Source organism: Phyllostomus discolor, chromosome 8, assembly GCF_004126475.2.
Source record: "Phyllostomus discolor isolate MPI-MPIP mPhyDis1 chromosome 8, mPhyDis1.pri.v3, whole genome shotgun sequence".
Taxonomy (NCBI): Eukaryota; Metazoa; Chordata; class Mammalia; order Chiroptera; family Phyllostomidae; genus Phyllostomus; species Phyllostomus discolor.
In genome coordinates this window covers 75,513,455-75,535,625 of record NC_040910.2, presented here as the reverse complement: position 1 = coordinate 75,535,625, position 22,171 = coordinate 75,513,455, and the positions used below count along the sequence as shown (strand labels likewise).

At 43.0% G+C, this 22,171-nt stretch overlaps 1 protein-coding gene and 1 pseudogene across 8 annotated transcripts in view; both read left to right on the top strand.

Annotated features, from left to right (window-relative positions):
• RAP1GAP2 (RAP1 GTPase activating protein 2) overlaps positions 1-22,171 on the top strand; it is a 194,402-nt gene that overhangs the window by 138,599 nt on the left and 33,632 nt on the right. For all 8 annotated transcript variants that reach the window (XR_004904796.1, XM_028520082.2, XM_036033276.1 and 5 more), the window contains 5 exons: positions 362-465; positions 12,865-12,943; positions 13,713-13,766; positions 16,277-16,360; positions 21,250-21,350. Coding sequence is in view for 7 of the 8 variants with exons in the window: in XM_028520082.2 (XP_028375883.1) it covers positions 362-465; positions 12,865-12,943; positions 13,713-13,766; positions 16,277-16,360; positions 21,250-21,350 (422 nt within the window). In the remaining variant the exon portion in view is untranslated. The remainder of the gene's footprint in view (positions 1-361; positions 466-12,864; positions 12,944-13,712; positions 13,767-16,276; positions 16,361-21,249; positions 21,351-22,171) is intronic.
• On the top strand, positions 991-2,653 carry LOC114502504 (annotated as a pseudogene).

The following is a 22,171-nucleotide window of genomic DNA, read 5'->3' as shown; positions in this document are numbered from 1 at the left end:
TGTCGCCTACCAGTAGTGCGACCCTGGATAGTCACTCAGCCTCCCTGAACATGTTCTCTCCATCTGTGAAGTGGGGGTGGGGTGCTCTCTCCCCCATGAAGTTCTGGCCTGGGTTAAAGGGGACAGTGGGTAACGGGCCCGTAGCCCAGTGCCTGGCACGGACGGCCCATGGACTTGGGGGTGGGGGTCCTCCTCTCTCCCTTCTTCTGCCTCTCCCTCCTCATCTGTAGCAGCCACCACTGTGGCATCCTTCTCCTCCTGCGTGCTGTGGGCTTCTCACTCCTGGTGAAAGGGGTGATTTGGGGGGATCGTCCCTGGAAGGTCCCCCTCTTTCCTGCTAACACCTGATTTCTATTTCCAGGATCATCTAAACTTTTACTGTACCGGCAGCAGTTTGGGGAACTTGCTCCTGTCCATCAAGTGCGAGGAGGCGGAGGGCATTGAGTACCTTCGGATTATTCTCAGGTGGGGCTGCTGCGCTGTGGAGGCCACACCCCTCGAGGCCAACACCCAGAAACACCAGTCTGACCAGTCCTGTTTGGGAGTGCTGGGGGGAACAGACCGGGCAGTGTTGGAGCTGCTGGGCAGGGGGACTGGGTGTTTATGCCAGCTGGCTGATGCAGGTCTCACGGTCCTGTAGAGACCGTGCACCCTCACCTGCCTGTCTCTGGTGGTAAGGAAGAAGGGAAGAAAAAATAGGGATGGCTCATTATGCAAAGACATAATGCCAGATCATCCTGGGAGAGAGTTTGCCAGAACACTGCCTATGGCATGCGTCCAGATGGGAAATATAAATCCCAAAGCATCTGTGTTTCCCAAGATGGAATGATGGTCACAACAGGTGCACCGATTTACAGCTAAGGTGGGGACGTCTCTGGATGATGACATCCTCATGGGCAGGAGCTGGAACTGGCCTCTGTTTGGTTCGACTCACTTGTCTTGTAGAACCTCTTTGCACCAGGAACTGTGATAGGTGCTTGGGCTGCAGTGATGGCTGAGCCGTGGGCCCTCTTCTGTACAGGCTTACAGTCTAGTGGGAGAGGAAAACAGGATTTCAGTAATGTGTCACAGGCATTATTTTGGTGCTGTGCATGGGATGCTAAGGGAGCACAGGGTCTGTGTATTATTTCTGCCTGTCCCCAGTGGGCTGGCGGACAAGCCAGGACAGCCAGTGTCAAGGCCGAGTGCTGGCGTTGAGCAGAGTGCTGTGAGCCGCTCCAGCTCCCAGTCTCTACCGGTTGAATTGAATTGGAAGTTCTTGAAGGTATTTGGAAAAGAACATAACATTTTTTTCCTGCCCAAATTTTGAGATAACTATGGGAGGAGCGCGGGACTCAGTGCTGCTATGGGAGAGGTAGGGTGGTACCAGGAAGTTGGTTGCACCCATTTGGTCTTGGTTTGCTTTTTATTAAAAAAGGAAGAGATTTAGCTCTGGGCTGGCGGCCGTAGGAGGAGCCAGCCCCCATGTTGGGCAGAGCTTCTCCTTTGGCAAGTTCTGCAGAACGAGGGGCGCAGGGCACCATGGTGGCCCCGGGCATGTGCCACCTCTTCCCTTGCCTCTTGTCCCCAGACTCCTGGGGCCAGGTGGCAGGAAGAAGACTGATTAAACATAGGCTGAGGAGATCTTCAGAAGCTGCGAGGCAAAATGTGATCACACGCTTTCTCTGTGCAAACTCGCCGAGAGGAGCACGAGAAGAAGCACCCAGATGCTTCAGTCGGCTCCTCAGAGTTTCCTGAGAAGTCCTCAGAGAGAGGGAGCAGCGTGTCTGCCGAAGAGAGAGGGAAGCCTGAATGTATGGCTAAGGCGGACAAGGCCCGTTACGAAAGAGAAATGAAGACGAATATCCCTCCTGAAGGGGAAACAAGGGAGCAGTTCAAGGATCCGGTGCACCCAAGAGGGCGCCTTCGGCCTTCTTGTTTTGTTCTGAGTACCATCCAAAAGTCAAAGGACCGTGTCCCAGGCCTGTCCCCTGGTGATGCTGCGAAGCAGCTGGGAGAGACGGGGTGACATGGCTGCAGGGGCGAGCAGCCTGATGAAGGGAAGGCGGCTGTGCTGAAGGAGAAATCCGGAAAGGATGTTGCTGCAGACCGAGCCAAAGGAAAGCCTGATGCGGCAAAGGAGGCAGGCATCAAGGCTGAAATAAGCAGGAAAAAGAAGAACGAGGAGGAAGATGAGGAGGAGGAAGAGGAATATGAAGAAGATGATGAATAAGTTGCTTCCAGCGCAGTTTTTTCTTGTCTATAAAGCATTTAACCCCCTGTACACCTCTCTCCTTTTAAAGAAAAAAAAAATAGAAATTAAGGCTGTGTAAGATTTGTTTTTAAATTGTACAGTGCCTGTTTTTGCAGAGTTAATGCATTACTGAATGTGCATTCAGATAACCCCATCCTGGTGGTCTTCTCAGGAGCCTCAAGCCTTGCCTGGCACAGTCTGGGGGCCGGACCTTGGCGTGGAGGTTTAAAGCAGACTCTTGGTGCGCAGCATGGATTAGTTATTCATGGAGAATGTGGTTTTCATCTTCAGTTGTCTCTGATGCAGCTTGTGTGAAATCATTGTTGTTCTGTTAACTGAATACCAGTCTAATGGCAAAAAAGTTTATAGCTGTTTTGTCGATATTCTGAATGCTTCTAGTAAATTTTTTTAAATTAAAAAAGGAAGCAATTTTTTTTTAACTGAGGTTCACCTGGCAAGGCAAGGAAGAATCAATTAAACCACTGGAGCCAGTTTTCTGAGGGAGCCTTACCTGCACCCTCACGTCCAAACAGGATTTTGAGCTAGGTGAACCTCTGTTAAGAGTTACCTTTTTTCTTAGTAAAAATCTGACCCAGGTTGGGTAGGGTTTCTGAGTCAGATGACAGTTAAACGTCAGGATGTCACCTCTTTTTCTCATACTGTATCCTGTCTGAAATGCTGCATCAGGACTGAAAACTAGAGAAAGATGCCAGGAACGTGGTAACATACTGATTTTTTTTTTGTATTCTATGGGGCAGTTAGGACTAAAACATAGGGATGTTGAAAGTTGAATTCCAGTTCCCCTTCCTGAGAAAGCAGTGTAATACGGGAATATAGGAGACCGGAGATTCTGGGGGAGTCCTGAGCTCTTCAGCAGTGAAGGAGCACCCTGGAATAGTCAGGGTCTTCCCACATGGAATTGCTTTGGTTGTTTTGAGCCAACAGTGTTTGAAATCAGTGCCACAGGGAGCCCAAGGGCAAGCTCAAATGTGGCTCTCACACATAGAAAACCCGTGGATAGGATGGCAGAGAGAAGCCATACACCAGCCGGCAAGTTGGACAGTCCCATCATGCACTTGGAATGATGGCCAGGCCAAAGTGAAAACCAGGCATAAAAAAATCTGGCCCTGCTTTTCCAGACACGGAGAAGGAATTATGCAGAGGTGAAACTCCCTGCTGGTAGTGACTCCTGTCTGAGCTTCTTCCTCATTCCTCGTAGGCTTCTGGTTATTTGATTGATGTCTCTCAACAACCAGCTCTTCAGCATAAAATCTGAGAAGACTATTTTAACAGTCTATGTGTACCATTGAGAGTAGCCCAGAAAAATTGACATACAATTTGGAAACAAATAACAAGCCTAAATAGATTTCTTCCTTTTCACATTTAAATACGGAGAAGAAGAAGAAGAAGAACCTCAAGAATCAGTGAAAGAAAAGTTGAAGAAATCAGTGAAGAATCAGTGAAAGAAAAGATTCTGCATCTAAAAAAGCATAGCTTAGCATTTAAAAGGTAGCGAAATAATCGTTTTGAAAAGGATTTACTATAGAAAGTCAAGTAAAATTTAGGTATCTAGTAACTTTGTATTTTCAACAAACTTCTGAAAAAAAACCTGTATGAAAGAAAAGACAAAAGATAAAATAAGGCAACAGAATTACATGAAAAATTTGCTGGTTAAATTAAGGAAATAGCCGTGACTGGTGTGGCTCAGTTGATTGAGTGTCATCCCACAAAGTGAAAGGCTGCTGGTTCGATTCCCAGTCAGGGCACAGGCCTGGGTTGCGGGCTGGTCCTGGTTGGGGCGCAGGTGAGATGCAAGTGATCCATGTATCTCTCACATCACTGTTTCTCTCCCTTTCTTTCTTCCTCCCTCCCTTCCTCTTTCTCAAGAATAAGTAAATAAAATCTTTAAAGAAATTAAGAAAATAATATAAGAAAATGGCCAAAAAGAATTTTAAATGACATTAGAGGCGGTAAAGAGCAAAATCTACTTTGTGGAAACCCTAGTTAGTACTATTGAGAACATACTTAAGGGGCTCTAATATAATTCAAAGGAAAGCATAACAGCTTTAAAGTGATGAGAGCAAAATCATAATGACTATGGAGGATGGTGAGCAGGAATTAAATGTTGATAATTGATTTTTTTTTAAGCTGTTGAATACTTAAATCTGCAGATCAAAGTGACTCACTCAGTAACAGACAAAGTCAAGGAAAGTAACTGGACATATTCTGATGAATATTTAGTATTCTATAGATAGAAAATCATTGGTAGAACGAGAACATTCCAAATAATAAAGACAAAGAAAACACACACACATAGAAAAAGATAGAATATAAAGGAATCATAAATGAATACATATAATGGAAGTCTGAACACATAGATGATGTATAAAATATAAGTGAGTTAAATTACACCGTTAAATAGTAAAGATTATTTCTGTTTCCTCTATCTTAATTTAATTAATTAAATTTAATTTTTATTATATTTTTTCCCATTACCATTTAGCCCCCTTATACCCCCTCTCCCCCAGCAGTTACTGCCCTGTTGTCCACGTCCATGAGTCCTTTTTCCTTTTTACTCAATTCCTCCACCTCCTAACCCCCACCCCCCACTAGCTGTCATCTGTCCTCCATCTATGAGTCTGTCCCCATTTTCCTTGTTAGTTCAGTTTGTTCATTAGATTCCACAAGTGAGTGAAATCACGTGGTATTTGTCTTTCTCTGAGTGGCTTATTTCACTTAGCATAATGTGCTCCAGGTCCATCCATATTGTTTAGCAAAGTGTAAAATTTTCTTCTTTTTTATAGCCGAGTAGAATTCCATTGTATAAATGTCCCATAGTTGTTTTATTCACTCATTTATTGAAATAGTAACAATTCTAAGTTGGGTCATCCCTTCCCTGAAACTGCCCCCCCCAGATCAATCAACCAATTAATCAACCAGCCTATATTTTATTAAAGAAAGTAGCTCAGTGTATTTAAAAAGAAAAGTGTTGAGAAAAAGTTATAGCAATCAAATACAAAAAGAAAGCACAGTTGGCAATATTAATATGGAAAAGTAGAATTCAGGGTGAAAAAGCAATCAGTGAGAAAGGCTGCTATTGTCCAGTCATGAAGGGTGAGGTCCCCAGCGAAGGTATCTGATGGGCTTTTTATCATTAACAGTGTGAATTATAGCAGTGTGTATATAATGATACATATCATTGTATATGCACATGCATATAGTATACATGCATATATGCATATATAGTGTATATGTAATGATTAGAATATAGAGAAATTCACAGGACATAATTGTGGTGGTAGATTATATCACACTTCTTATCACTTATGGATCAATGAGGACAGGAGTGAGAGGATACAGATAATCTCAGTATTATTTATATGGATTATATATATGTATATGTAGATAGATCTTTATTGTATCTGTCTGTACTTAGCCTTCAACCTTTGATCCTCTGATGGATATCTCTGCCCCCGCGCCCGTGGGGCGTGTACACAGGTCGGCTGTGAGGAGATCTCTGCCCCCGCGCCCGTGGGGCGTGTACACAGGTCGGCTGTGAGGAGATCGGGGGCTCTGTGGCTGTGTTGCCACAGAGTCATCTTGGAGCAGAGCCAAGCGACAAACCAACCCAGACTTCTAGCTCCAACCATTTAAAAGACAATAAAAGTTAAACATGCACATACATAATGTTTGAATATAGATATGTAAGATACATAAAGACAAATAATAATATATATTCCTGTTTCCTCCATATTTCTAGCATTCTGTAGAACATTTTGTTAAACATATTGTTTTGGAACTTGCTTCCCTTAACAATATCTAGAGTTCTTCCATACTGGCATGTGAAGAGCGGCTTAATTCTTTTTACTCCTGCGTAGTATTCCATTCCATGGTTATGAAGTAATTTGTTTAATAGATCCCCCATTCATGGCCACTATCAGTATTTTGGTAGCACAAATAATGCTGCAATGAATAACCATGTACAGATGTCAGTCTGGATGGGTTAAAATACCTCAGAAGTGAGATGGCTGGGTCAAAACATGAAAGCATTCATATTTTAATAGATAATGTCAAATTGCCTTTGGTAGGAGCTCTATAAATTTGAACTTTGCCAGTAACATATCCAGAGTACTTATTTTCCCAAAGCCTCTCCAACAGAATATTTTGTCAATCACTTGGGATTTTTGCCAGTCTGATAGGTGAGAATGGTATTTTCATGTAGTTTAAATTTACAATAATTGTATTGAATTATGTTGGGCATATGTTTAAGGAGCACATGTATTTATTTTCTGTGAACTGTCTGTTCATAAGCCTTGCTTCTTTTTAAAATTGGATTGTTAGTTCAGATTTCTATATTTAAAAACCTTGCAAACAATTCTTGATAGTAGGTAGATTTAAGAACCAGTCTTTTCAGGCACAAAGTAAATCTATATAAACTTCAAAAAGCAGATATTTTGCCAAACATATTTGCTGTACTTAGAAGAAAATTAATTATCTTAAATAGCTTCTTATTAAATATGAAAGAATAATATTTTCAAGTGGTTGGTGTTGTTAGTAGTCTCTCTGTGCCTCAGTTTATTTGTCTATAAAGTGAATGTGGTAGTACCCACCTTAGAATTATTGAATGCTTAGTATATGCCAGAGCCCGACACATTGTAGCTACTGTACAATAGTAGCTAATAGTAGTCAACAGTGGTCACTACTATTATTATCAATATTATTACCTGAAGAGAACAAGAGGAAGAAATTAACAAAGATTAAGGCCAACACAAATAAATTAGAAATAAAATGAACACAAAACTTGATAAATCAGCTTAGCAATAACCCACAACCTTTGGACCAACCTAAAACTTAGTAAATCAATCTAGGCTACAGATTTATATATAGCATAGAAAAAGATATTCATTTGGGAGAAAAAACCAAAATAGGTAACTAGCTAGTCAAATATAGATAAACATGATACAAAACAAAATTAGGCATTAGAAAAGGCATATAGCCACAGATATGAAGAAGACTGAATAATTACTAGTAGATGTTATATTCAATCCACATTATTATATTGGAAATTTTATTCAAAACAGATGCCTTTCTAGGAAACCATACTAATTTCATACAAGATTAGAAACCTGACGAGGTCAATAACTATGTAATAAATTGGAAAGTTTCCAAAGAATTCTCTCTCCAAAAGTTTCTAGGTCTAGATGGTTTGCAGGTAGTTATTTTAAACTCATAAGGAATAGATTTCATGCTGTTTAAACTGTTCAAGAGAAAAAAATATGGAATGCTTCCCAATTAGTTTAACAGTGTTTAAAAGATTCTCATGAAAGATATTAGACCAATGAAATGAAAAAAGAAAAAGAAAGAAAAATGTGGGTCAGCCCTGGCCAGGTGGCTCAGTTGGTTGGAGCAATGTCCTCTACACCAAGTGGTTGCAGGTTTGATCTTTGCTCAGGGCACATACCTAGGTTGTGGGTTTGACCCCTGGCTGGCGTGCATAGGGGAGGCAGCGAAACAGTGTTTCTCCCTCACATCAGTGTGTGTGTGTGTCTCTCTCTCTTTCTCTCTCTTGGGTGAGGATTAAAAAAAGACAAAGAAATAGGGACCAGTATTCCTTACGCATGTAGAAGTAAAGATTCTAAACAAAATACCAATTCCAGCAACTCAAATATAAGCAGTCTACTAACAGAATAATTTACTATAACCAAGAAAGAGTTATTGTAGAAGTGCAAAAATGTTATATTAGGAAATTCATTTATCCATTCAGTGTTTGTTTCACCAAGGCATAATAATACCTCATATATGCCAGGCTTTCTCTAGGGATGGGGATATGTGAGGAATAAACTCTTGTCACCTGGCTATGGGGAATATTCTATGGGGAATATTCTGGCTATGGGGAACACCTAATACACATTAGGTGTTCTCATTCCTTGTCTTTACTCGTCTTCTGTGGACATGGACTATTACAGGCTAGTGAGGGTGACTCAAAGACAGATGCTATGGGAGAAATGAAAGAAGTTCAAAAGAGCTTGAATGCAGGTGTGTGTGTGTATGTGCACATGTGTGTGAAGTGGAGAGGTCAGGCTGGAAAGGTAAGAAAAGGCTAAATCATGTAGGAACTGTGTCTAGGAACTTAGATTTTTATCCTGTGAGCAATAGCAGAGCTCCTGGAAGGAGAATGTCATGATCAGGTTTGCACTGTGGAGTGAGTGCTGGCTAGAGTAAGAAAGATGGCTCAGAGGGAAGGCAAAGCCGGCAGTAAGAACATGAGTCAGGAGGCCGCTTCAATGGGTCAGGTGATTATCACAGGTGATTATCCAGGCCATCGGGTGGTGTAATGTGAATGGTGTCTCCAGAGCTGTGCTAACCAATAGCCTGGATGGAAACTGGAACCAAGGAGCCCTGCACTGAGGACAGAGAAAAATGGGTGGAAAATCCCAACACATCCAGGGAAAACTGGCATTAAGAAAGACAGCCCAAAACATCAACAAGAAGGGTCTAATGCTGATGAAATGTAAATAATTGTACTCTTTTAAAATGACTTAAATATATGTAAGACCCTCAAGAGATAAAGAATAGCATCTATAAAAGGGATACTAAATTATGGTACAATGAATGAATAAAAATGAATCAAGAATGGATATATATGGGTATAAAAAGGAAATAATTGGAATCATTGGAAATAAAAAAAATAGTTGGTGAAGTAAAAAAAAAAAAATACACAGGGTAAAAATCTGGTCTAACATAATCTGTTCAGAGCCAAAGAGTGAATCTGTGAATTGGAAGATAGTAGTCTCCCAGAATTCCTCAGGAGCACTGCACAGACATAGTGATAAAGTATATGAAAAAGACTGAGAGGCCCCAGCGTGTGTCTTAAAGGAGCTCCAGAAGGAAAGAATAGAGAAGCCAGTGGAGAAGAAATATCCAAGGAGAAAATGGCTGAGAATGTTTCAGAATTGAAAAGAAAAAGCACACGCTATGGTGCTGAGCAGAATTTTAAAACGAAACAATGCTTCTAGATATATCGAAGTGAAGCATTAGAGCATCAAAGATAAAAAAGGAAATTTTAAAGCTATCTAAGGATAAGGACATTGTCTATGAAGTAATGACAACCAGACTTACTATCAGCCATGGGACAATGGGACAATATCTTCAAAATGTCAAAGGAAGGAAGAAAGGAAGGGAAGAAGGAAAGAAAGAGAAAGAAAGAAAGAAAGAAAGAAAGAAAGAAAGAAAGAAAGAAAGAAAAAGAACCCCTTTAACCTAAAATTCTATACCCAGAAAAACTATTTGCAAAAACAAAATTAAACTGTTTTCAGATGCATACAAAAAAATGAAGGGAGTATATCACTCATAGGTCCTCTCTGAAAGAATTACTAAAGGATGTGCATTAGCCAGAAAAAAAGAGAAACCAAAGAAAAGATGCAATAAAAAGTGGGAAGAAATAGGTAAACTATGTTGATAAATTTAATTACTGACTAGAAAAAGGAAGTAAATTTTTTGTGTGTGTTTAAAGATGCTTGAACTAAATTTATAAGCAGAAGTAGGAAGGACAATGGGAAGGGAAGGGTTCAGTAGTTATTGTTCACCCTTCTCAAGACAGAGAAATCAAGTTTAGAGTTTGTTGGAAAAGTATATAATTATGTATATTGGAAGTTATAGAAATACAATCTATAGCAGAGGGATAAAAGGAAGATTTAAAAAAAAAACTCTACTAAACTGAAGGCAGGAAATTGGAGGAAAAAGAAAAAGAAAACATAAGGTAATAGAAAACACCAAATAACAAATAATTCCAAGTACATTAGTAATCACAATAAGTATAAATTGATTAAAGTAGCCTATGAAATTATACGCCTATCAGATAGGACTAAAAACAAAGCTATATTCTGCTTAGTAAAAGACATACCTACAGAAAAATAATGTGAAACTATTTAAGATGAAATGAAAAAAGACATGCTGGGAAAATACCAACCAAGAAAGCTGGTGTAACAATATTATTATCAGACAAAATAGAATTTCAGGAAAGAAGCATTAGTAGGGGTAAAAGGAGCACTCCTTTATAACTTGGGAACACTCCTTCCCCTCTTGATGTTTCCTGCTGCATAGAGGGAACACTTCTGTGTAACACCCTTGGCTGTCTCTGCACTCTCTAGTAGGTGAGTTTGGGAGCAAGACCTTGGCATGTGTAGCTGTGTTGCCATCAGGGCTTCCTTCTGCTCCCTAGTACTACAGGTCCCACCTCAGCAGACCCCACAACAGGAGGCTTGCCCCTGCCCAGCCCTGCCTGTGCCTGGGTGGGTAATTTAATTCTGGAATTGAGTTAGAAGACTCATTTCATCTTCACGTTAACTTGTGTGCTTTCTCTTGGTCTTTGGCAATAACAAAGGAGTTATTTTCACTTCCAACTGCCTGACTCTTAATTTTTTTGTGTTTCTGAATTTGTTCATAACCTTGGTAAGGAAAGATGCAGGGCCCCTCTGAGTCCTCAGCCTACATGACAATAAAGAGAGCAGTCCACCCAGGAGATCGAACAGCCCTGAACTTGCAAGCTTGTACTTAGTAACAGAGTCTTGAGTTTAAAATGGCAGAAACTCTTAGGGATGTAAGAAATAGACGAATCCTCGGTTATTATGGGATTTCAATAACATCTCTCGTGAACCAATGGACCAAGCAGACAAAAAAATTGTGAGGATATAGAAGATTTGAACAATACAATTAACAAATTTGATCTTGTAACATACGTTCCTGAACTCGGCAAAAGAAAAGCATACCTTCTTTTCAAGCCTATGTAGAACATGAAAATAAAAGTCTATATATTAAGTTAGTAAACTTCACATAATTAATATCATACAGATTATATTCCTTGAATAAAAGAAAATTAAATTAAGTCAACAAATTAAAATACTGAAGAAAAAACATCATACATTTGTAGAGTAAAAAAAAACCTTTAAAATAACTCGTGGGCTAATAGGGAAATCTCAAAAGAACTGACAAAATATTTAGAACTGAATGATAATGAAAAGACTACTTATCAATGCATGGGATGCAAAAAAATGGTAAAGATGTGTAGTTTTTTTTTTTAAATTGCATTATTTATGCTATTCCAGTTGTCCCCACTTTTTCTCCTTTGGCCCACCTCCACTGAGCCCCCCAGTTCCTCAGGCCTTCCCCACACCGTTGTCTGTGTCCATGGGTCACACATATATGTTCTTTGGCTAATTTTTCATTTTTTTTCAGAAAGATATGTAGTTTTAAATGCATTCATGAAAAAGAAGAAAGATTAAATATGTAAGCACATGGGTCGAGAAGTTAGGAAAAGAACAGAAAAAACCCTAAGTAAATAGGAGAAAGGAAATAAAAAGGACAAGAACAAGCTAGTGAAGTAGAAAGCAAAATTAATAAATAGAGACAATCAACAAAACCAAAAGCTATCTATTTGAAAAGATGAAGAGATAAACCCCTAGTGAGGGCTGATTAAGGAAAACAAAAAATACAGATGGTATTACAGCAATGAAGGGATAGAACTACAGACAGAAATGGAGTCCTAAGTGAATTCCAAAACAACTTGATGTATTGACATACATTCTAAAACAAATGTATGTCAATACATTTGATGGATAATTTTGTAGAAAAATATAAATGACCAAAATTGACTCAATAAGGAGTGGGCAACCTAAATATTCACCGGTAAATAACTGAATTGGTAGCCAGGGTACCCTCCCACAAAACCCAAAAAAAAAGCAGGCCCAGAGGTTTCACAGGTGAGGTTTAACAAACCTTTAAGGAACAGAAAGTCCCTGTGGTATAAAGACTCTTTCAAAGAATGAGGAACTCCCAGCAATTTTATGAGGCTGGAATGGCACTCTGATGCCAAAACCTGACAAGGGAAGTACAAGAAAAAAGAAAAGGCCAGTGTTGCTATTGAACATAGATGTGAAACTCTTATTTAATCAATGGAATTCAGCAGGATATAAAAAGATCATACATAAGAAGTGGAGTTTGACCCATGGACTGGAAAGATGGCTCAATAGAGTGTAATCCACCAGGTTTACAGATTGTCAGAAAACCCATGGGTTACAGAAAACCCATGATTGTCTTAGCAAATGCAAAAAAGTATTCAGTAAAATCCGGCGCTTTCATAATGTGCTAAATGAATCAGGGGAACAGGATAAATTTAGAGTCTTATGGTAAATTCCTTTATAAAGCAACTTTTATCCCATTTATATTTTGAGTAAATCCAGATTTTCATATATTAGAGTTTCTTTTCATAAAGGCTTAGTTGCATGTGAGAACCCAAATATATCCAGAAGCTGTGCCTGGTTCTTTGGGAGAACACAAAACCCCACAAAGAAACCAAAAAATAATGGTGAACTTGAAGGTCTTTGCTTTTCCCATAGTTTGGTTTTAGGTAACTTCACCAGGAAGGTTCTTTAAGTACCCACTTCCAATGAGGTACCTAGGTAGGATTTCCTTTTCCCACCATTTGAGTGTGGTACCCAGTGCATGGGTTGGGTAAAATGAGGCACATCTGACCTCAGGGAGACACGAAGCAAGTGTCCCTGCCCTGTGGTCTGGCATGATCTCAGCCACCTTCCTCATTGACTCATTTCTTGTGGATGCTTCTCTTTTTGCAGGTCCAAGGTGAAGACAGTGCATGAACGGATCCCCTTGGCAGGATTGAGCAAGCTGCCCAGCATCCCTCAGATTGCAAAGGTAAAAGCCCACCTGAGAGAAGGTGCCTTCTTCCCTTAGCCCAGGGCTGGCCTCTGGGGTGGGTGGGAATGCAGGCTTCTCCTGGGTGGGCTTTGGCTCTTAACTGAATGCATGGGGGTGGGGGAGGGCTATTGGCAGACACCTGTCTTCCTGACACCCTCCCTATCTCATCCTTGCAGCTGAGGCTGCTCAGTATAATCCATGGTCTCTGCCCCCAAGTTCATGGCTAGCTCAGGAGATAAGAGACTTGGAAAGACAGAGCTTGATATGGAGAGTAGGACTTTAGAGGAGGACCGGGAGGGAGTGGCTAGGGAGCCTGCACAGCAGTGGAGAATTGGGCTTAGGGATGGCCATGCTGTTGATCCAGATGGAGGATGCCATCTCCTCACCCCGCCCTTCCCACTCCCCCCTCTCCATCCCCCCCAGCCCCAGGTCAGGAGCCATCAGCTGGTAGAGGGGTGTGTGTCACTGCTCTGGGGAAACTTGGGAACTGAGTCAGCCAAGTGGGATGAGAAGGATGGTCAGCTGAGTTGGGTTGGGCCCATGCTTTGGGGGCGGGAATGCTGGGCAGAATTGTGCACACTCCCTTTGGTGACCTCCCTTCATCAGGAAAGTAGGTTGACTTTCCTGGCCCCTCAGAGAGCAGTAGCGCCAGGCCTCCCGACCCCACAGGTCCTGGCCCCCCATGTTCTTTCTTTGGTGGGCAGAGGAGCCCAGGTGCTGTCTGGGACACGGTCCCTGAGCTGCATGTTTCTCTCTCCCTGCCTAGGCCTTCTGTGATGATGCAGTGGGACTGAAATTCAGCCCTGTCCTGTACCCCAAGGTGAGACCTTTGTCCCGCCCCTTGTCCTAGGGTCTGCTGCTTGGCATGCATTTGTTCACCCACGGCTCTATGGGAGGTTCTTTGCATCTTGGTGGGGTTTTGTGGGGCCTCTGTGATACCCCTCATGTCTCCCCTCTCCCTGCCTACTGCTTCACAAGCTGGTCCACGGGGAAGCCATCCTTGGCCACACCTGGGTCTCTGGCCTGCCCAAGTCGGTCCCCAGCTGTGTGGGGGTGACAGAGGTATAGCAGCTCCTCCATCTCACTCTGGTCCTACAGCCCTGAGGCCAGTGCTGGGGTGGGGAGTGTTCTACCTCTAGCTGGGGGGCTGGGGGCTGGTGCAGACCTGGTCAGCCATCATGGAGGAGGGAGCGGGGCAGAAGGCAGAACTCCACTAAAAAATAAGAGGCCGACTGTGGCTCCTCATTGCCAATGCTGCATAGTTCTGAGCCCCTGCTCAGTCCTTTTTAATGAACTGGCTGCCTCTCTGTTATCAGTTTCCTCCGGACTGTCCTAATCTTAACCCCAGTTCTGATGTGGGTGTGGGGGTAGGGAGAGGAGCAATAATAACAAAACAAAACAACAGCCCACTCAAGAACAATTACAGCATGACAGGACTTAAATCACCCACAGACAGTGAGTTGCTTTAGATCTAGGAAGAGCCCCATTGCACCCTCTGCTTCCTCATGAGCCAGCGGGGCTTGGAGAGAGGAGATGGGCGTGGAGCTGTGCTTCTGCGCCTGCCCCGTGGGCCAGCGCTGTGGCGGCTGAGGCTTGCGGGGGCTGGCTCAGTCCATTCCCTGGTTCCTCTCTGACAACCAGGAACCACGAGGTGAAATGTTTGGTGGGGAAGAGAGGCCTTATCTTGGCTGGACATCCAGAATGCCCTGGAAGAAATGCCTTAAATGTTCACAATTTGGGCAGGACACCATGTATCCCTACACAGTGGCCCAGCTAGTGCAGGGTCATCTCCTGCACAGTGCATGCGCCAGACCCCTTCTCCCAGGTACCTCTTTGCAGCCCTCTGAGCATCTGCAGGCACTTACCAGTAATAAGCTGCACTCCACTGAACATTTTCTCTTGTTCCAACTGCCCTTCTCTTTATAATTAAAGCTGAATTAGTGAGGTTTAACCACACATTAAAACCTCATCATAAAGGCCTCACTTAACTACAAGTTTGGCAAATTTTGTTGTCAAATCATATCCACCGAGAGAACCTAATGACGCTCATTTGCATAGTTCTCTCCATCACTTGGAAAGCCTCCTGCTCTGGTAATGATGGAGGAGCAGCTGTATTTTCATGTTTGCTGTGTTTGAAGGACTCCTCAGTCCGGCTGGATGTTCATCTGGCTGGGATGTTGTGTGTGTGTGTTTTCAGAATTCACAGAGTTTAGAAGGCTTCTTGGCAGGTCTCCGTGGCTGGGCGCCTGTTCCCCGGCAGGGCAGCTGCTCCGCTCCTTCAACTCATCCTGGGAGGGAGTGGGTGGCTCGCTCTGGGTCGGCTAGCAGTGCCCTTCCAGGGGAGCTGATGAGTGTCCATTTCCTCAGGCAGATGAATGCCTCCCAGACCTAACATGGGCCACATCATCCGGCCAACAAACAAGCCGTGCCTGGTTTGTTTTTTCCTGTAGCGTGACAGGAGGTTGGGTGTCTCCTTTTTATCGAGAAGGTTATCATGGTAGCATCCACATCTTCTCTTTCCCACTGAGCTGGTTCTGCTGTAATCTTTCTGGGGGGGCTACATAGATGGTGATGATGGTGATGGTGATGGTGATGGTTGTAGCTGCTCTGTGCTCTGCACCTTACGTGCCCGGTCTCACTGAATCTTCACAACTACACAGTTCCATTTCACAAACGAGGAAACAGGCCCAGAGAAGTTAAGTGGCTCACTTGAAGCTATACAGGTAAAAACAGCATATTCAAAATTAGAGTTTAGTGTTCCTGGCCTTGAGATACCAATTCTTCAAAGTGCGATAGAACATCAGGCAGAAGCAGTGGTTAGCTCCCCCCGCATATTGTATTAGGGTACGCCCCTCCTAACAGCGGTCTCCTTTTAGGTCTCTCAGTTATAGAGAAGGCAGATTAAAGTCTGGCAGGAGCAGTGCCTTGTGAACATTGTATTGCTGATTATAGGTGGCATTAGAGCCAGTATCTCCCTTGCTTACCAGTTTTGGAAGCCTGGTTTCACAGGTGAAACACTGGGCGAAGTCAGTTCCCTGAGTCCTGCTGGACTCCCCGTGTGCCCGGGCCTCGGCCGGCATGTCTGGATGGGAAGGGAGCGAGCGAGGCAGAGGTCCGGCTGCTACGGGACGGCACTCCTGTGCCGAGGCCCAGCTGAGACCGTGGGAGCCGCATCCTGACTGTCTGCTCCGGCCTCCGCCCTTTCTCCTCTAATGCACGTGTGGATGTCTCGTGTCAGGCGGGCACGCTCTCCATGGAAATGGGTGCTTCCCCTTCCATTTCCCTCCAACTTGACAAACAATCTGATTTTTTTCTTCCCACTTTTTCCAGGCCTCCCAAATGATTGTGTCCTATGATGAGCACGATGTCAAGAACACATTCAAATTTGGAGTCATTTACCAGAAAGCCAGGCAGGTAAGCACCACAAATCCATACTGGCCACTATATCCTCTGGTTTCTCCCTGAGTACTCTTATTTTCTTCCCCTAGCACAGTATTAGGTTCTTAAATATGCTGATTTCAAGTATGAATTAGACTGGAGGTGGCCGAATTGTCAGGCCATTCCTCACACCGAGGCCTGCAAAGCCTTTAAATGGTAATGTGGTTTTCCAAATGGTAACTTCTGGTTCTTCCTGGTGGCTACTTCCGAGTGTCGTTATCTCTAGGCCGGGGGTCACAAGACAAATCAGACTGGTTGCAGGGAATGGATTAACCCAAGTTGCTCTCTCTTTGCCCAAAGTCCTCCCTGCTGGGAATAGCTTTTTCTCCCCACACTTCATAGCGTGGCAGCCAGTTGTATGCATTTCTCCCCAAATCTGTGTTCAGTGACATCACGTTCGAAGCTTGAATTCAGCCATGGTGGAGTATTTGCACCGTGGAAATCGGCAAACACCGGGGCTTCTGTCGTCCAACGTGGGGAGCTGGGTGTTAAAAACTTTCCAGTGCACCCCTGCTGCCCCTGCTCCGTCTGTTTCAGCTCTTACACGCTTTGCAGTTAGTTGGGTGAATAATGTTTCTCAGTGTGTGAAGTGCTCTGGGAATGAGTGACTTGGACAGAGTTTGGGTGCATAGAGACATTTTAAAGGCTCTAAGAACCCCCAAGGTAAAGAACTCTTTATAACTTTGTTGAATATTTATTAACATCCTGATGAGTAGCCTGCTGAACACACCGATGTTTCCTCAGCTAGGTTTTATGAAAGAAGGTTTCACACTTGTTTCATCTTTGTGTGATCCAGGATCCTAGCATGGTGACTTTGTATAAATGCACTCATAGTTTTTTGTTATGTGAATTAATGAATGAATAAAAGTTTTGGCCCTGCTGATAGTAGGTCAATAGTAACTTTTACTATTATCTGTGGGGTTTTTTTTTTTTTTTTTTTTTTGCGTGTCTGAGTCTTGGCTACCTAACACCTGACTTTGTTGTCTGGAGATATTAGACCACCAGAAACCTGTGTTTGCTTAAAAACACTCTAATTAAGTGAAGAGTTTAAGAGCTGAAAGACTAGCACACATAAATTGTATAATTTAAGGGAGATTATTCAGGGAGCCGCTATGGTTATTTTTACATATTGCATTTTTATTTTGTACAGCTCTGCTAATATAACCCACCTAATTAAAGTTCTTTGCTTGTGAAATTTACCAAAGCAGATCTCATAAGGTGATTATTATCCAATGTTCCAGCAAAGTTATAATTACTGAACATTAACCATCCACCTCTGAGGAGTCTGTGTGTTGTTTATGTACCTGATACTGCCGAGGCAAGGTGGGGGTGTGGGAGGAGATGTCTTTTTAAAAAAAAACTCAGGAGATTGTTGTTTCACAAACCTAGAGCCGGGGGACATTTGGTAGGAGCATTTGTTGCATGAAAGCCCTACACCGGTTCAGGATATAAATAAGCCCCATCTAACTGTTCTGTTTGTCCAGCTCTGTGCTGAGCACTGAGGGGGATACTGGTAATGACTAAGACACCCTCCCTGAGTACATGGTCAAGCTCAAGGCCAGTACAAAAGTAAAGATAATGCTAATACCAGGCCCGTGGAAACCTGGAGAGAGCATGAGCGGAAATGTTTTCCCAGCAGATGTACATTGCCCGGAGGTGGTCGTTCTCCCACACTCTGGCCTCGTGACCTGGGGCACATAGGATGCTGGGCTGGAGTTGGGGTGTCTTACTAGAATGCTGCAGAGCTTTTTCTGTGAGGGGCTGTGTGGTAAAATATTTTAGACTTCATGGGCTGTGCTATCTCTGTTGCAGCCACTCAACCCTGCCTTTGTAGTCCAAAAGCAGCCAAAGACAATATGTGAATGAGTTGGCCTGATTGTGTTCCAGTTGAACTTAATGTATGAAAACAGGCCATAGTTCGCAGACCTCTGCTAGGGAGCGGCGTGTCCCAGACTTCACACATTCACAAACTGTACTCAGTCTCTGTGTCGTATTGTTTGTTCCACTGTATGGCGCTGTGACAGTTTTTATCACACCTCTGCTATAAAGTATGTGATACTTTCTTTAAAGGTTTTTTCAACTAAATATATTATTTTTAAAGGAAATTTCATATCAATACTGTAATTGGAAACTTGGTATTGTTTGCATGAAACGAAATTAATTCTGAACAGAAATGCTATAAAAAATAAGAGTTACTGAAATCTTACTAGATTCTGTCACCTATCGAAGGCTTGGAACCTCAGGTCTGCCCTTTTTTGTTTTAATGTAGGCGGCAAGGAGGTGTGAAGGCACCACCTGTGGGAGGCTTTCCCCTGGAAGGGGTTGTGCAGACTGGAGTGTCTTTGTGTCACGGAGCTGCTCCCTGCACCTCTGGATGTTTGCAGAGCCTGAGGCTGTTTGCAGACCCAGCCACTGTGGGCAGAGCCTGTTGATTAGGCAGGGCCACCTGGTGCTAGAAGCCTGTCACCATCGGAGAGCACACTGCTTGTTTCAGCTTTGCTTTCTATCTAAAAAAGTATTAAGCTTTTAATTTTTGGGTATCTGTACCTAAAAATTACATGCAGTTGTAAGAAACAGCATAGAGAGAAGGGTGTACCCTTTACCCAGTTTCCCATACAAGTTCTGTCTTCTAAAACTGCAGGGCGACGTCACAGCCAAGGAGTCCATGGATCTCCTTCCATTTCCCAGTTGTATGTGTACTCACCCGGGGTGTGTGGGTGTGCGTATTTTGTTGTATATAATTTTATCACATGGTTAGGTCATGCAGTCTAGAAACAAAATCCCATCACCCTTTTCACTTTTAGGATATCTTGTGTTGCCTTTTTATAACCGTGGCAATCTTTCTCTCACCTCTGTGCTCTCCTTCGCCCTCCTGTCCTCGACCCTTGGCAACTACTGATCTGTTCTTGAATGTCTAAAACTTTGTCATTTCGAAAATATTTTCTAAATTGCATCATGCAATATATAAGATTTTGGGATTGGCTTTTTTCCACTTAGTGAAATTCATCTGAGTGCAGGAGAGTACCAGTAATTCATCCCCTTTGAGGGCTGAGTAGTGTTCCACAGGATGGGTGCACCAGAGTCTGTATAACCTTTCCCCCGCTGTTGGAAGGCTGGGTTGTTTCCAGGTTTTGGCTATTATGAATAAAGCTGCTTTGAACATTTGTAGATAGGTTTTTGTGTGAACATAAGTTTTTATTTCTGTGGGATTAACGCCCAGGGGTACAATTGCTGGGTTATATGGTAATCATATGTTCAGTTCTATAAGAAATTGCCAAACTATTTTTTAGAGCTGTTCCGTTTTATGTTCCTACCAGCAATTTTTGTTTGATCTGTGATCTCCACATCCTTGCCAGCATTTGGTGTTTTACTATTTTTATTTTAGCAATTCTGGTAGATGTGTAGTGATATCATTATTTTTATATCTTATTATTTAAATTTGCATTTCTCTAATGGCTAATGATGTTGAACATCTTTTCATGTGCCTATTTGCCATCTGTATATCCTCTTGGGTGGAATGATTGTTTGTGTCTTTTGACTATTTTCCTCCTTTTTCATTAGTATCATAATAGGAACTTTAAAATGAAGATTAATCACAGTAGATTCTAATCCTTAAAATAGAAAGCATAAGCAGGAGAGGATGCTATTTACAACCACAGTCTTCTGTATCTTTCGACACAGAAATATTTTAAGAGAGAGAAACTAGATTTAGATGGCTGACTATTGGCTATTTTCTAATTGCATTATTTTTAACTGTTAGGTTAAAAAATTTATAGTGCTATACTGAGGTATCATTCACATACCATTGTGAATTGTATGGTATGTGAGCTACACCTCAATAAAGCATATGAATCAGTGGCTTGTTGTGTGTTCCCAGACTTCTACAACCATCACCACTAATTCCAGAGCACTTTTATCACCCTCAAAAGAAACTCTGTATTAATTAGCAGTCACTTTCCACCACCACTCTTTCTAGCTTCTGTTAACCACAAATCAACTTTCTGTCTCTATGGATTTTCCTGGTGTGGACATTTCCTAGAGATGGAATGATATTATGTGGCCTTTTGTGTCTGGCGTTCTCCACCTAGCATACTGTTTTCAACATCCATCCATGTTGTAGCGTGTATCAGCTCTTCATTCCTTTTTATGGCTGAAGGATATTCCATTGTATGGATCTCACATTTTATTCATTCGTCAGTTGATGGACATTTCGGTTGTTTCCATCTTGGAGTTTTTATGAAGAATGCTGCTATTAACATTAGGGTGGACTTATGCTTTTATTTCTCTTGGATATATTCTTAGGAGTGGAATTCTAGTCTTATGGTAACCCTGTGTGTAGCCTTTCGAAGAACTGCCAGACTTTTCCAAAGTGAGCGCACCATCTTACATTCCCACCAGCAGCCTACATAGATTCTGATTTTTCTAAACCGACACTTGTTGTCTGTCTTTTTGATTCTAGCCATTAGTGCATGTAAAGTGGTATCTCATTGCAGTTTTGATTACTATTGAGTTTTAAGAGGTTTTTAAAATATCTTTTAGATAGGAGTCCTTTGTCAGAATTCTAACTATCAATTTTTCATTTATGGACTGCTTTTTGGTATCAGGCCTAAGAACTCTTTGCTTCAGCTTTGTTTTTTATACTGACCAGCAGCTTTCATTTGAAGAGAAAGTCCTCATTAATCAGCTCCCCAAATCCAGGTCTGCCTTAGTCCTTCCTCTGGCCAAGGACAGAGCCGCTGGGTGGCAATTGTGGTGCGGGGTGGGGAGAAAGACAGAAAGGGACTAGGAGTCTGGACACCCACACTCCTTCCCGTGGCACCAAGAAGGCTTCTCTGACTCCTGCCCCTGGTCTGTTTCTCTTCCAGACCCTGGAGGAGGAGCTGTTTGGGAACAATGAGGAGAGCCCAGCTTTCAAGGAGTTCTTGGAACTGCTGGGGGACACCATCACCCTGCAGGACTTCAAAGGGTAGGTTTCAGCCAGGTGATGCCTCCAGCCCCATGGATGGGGCCTGGGAGGAAGGGCGAGGGGAGACAGCTGAGTTTCGGGGAGGGCATATGACAGTTCAACACACACACTCAACAACCACGAGACCGTTTCTTAGCAAACGATCAACACTCCCTCCAAGGAAACCGAGGTCCCGGGGTAAGCCAGCACGGCAGGGCATCCGAAAGGCAGTGACGTCTGGCCTTGGGTGCATGGTGAAACTGCCCCACCTCTGCTTTGCCTTCCGCATTCACCTTTGGCTCAGACTGAGAGTGAAATGAATCCACCTTCCCTATCACTCACCTGCTGGGCATCCAGGAAAGATGGCCCTGTGCTGTTGGGGGGAAATGACCCACTTTAGATGATACACAAAAAGAAGGGATAATTAAGAGCTGGTAGAAATAAAATAAACCCCCAGCAGGAATCTATGCAACAGTCTATGGTTCTCTAAGTGGACAGAAAGAATCTTAGACCCAATCCTTGGAAAACTCTGGCCTCTGATTTTCCCTGGCAAAGGCAGCATTTGGGAGGGGCCTGCCCACCTGGCCAGACTGCTGTGCTTCATGGCTAGAACAGGACAGAGCCCTCAACCCCCAACTGCAGCAGCCAAATTAATAGGATCTCCCAACATGTGTGCAAACACGCAGCTCCATGCCTGTCAGGTAGTAGATGTTCAGTAATCACTTCCTTCGTCTGCGTCCTTCTCTCCTCTTCCTCCGTCTTCCTTCCCTTCAAGGTCATCACTGCTGCCTGGAGTCTGTCACACATGGGTTACAACTCCCCCTCTACCACCTGTTAGCTCT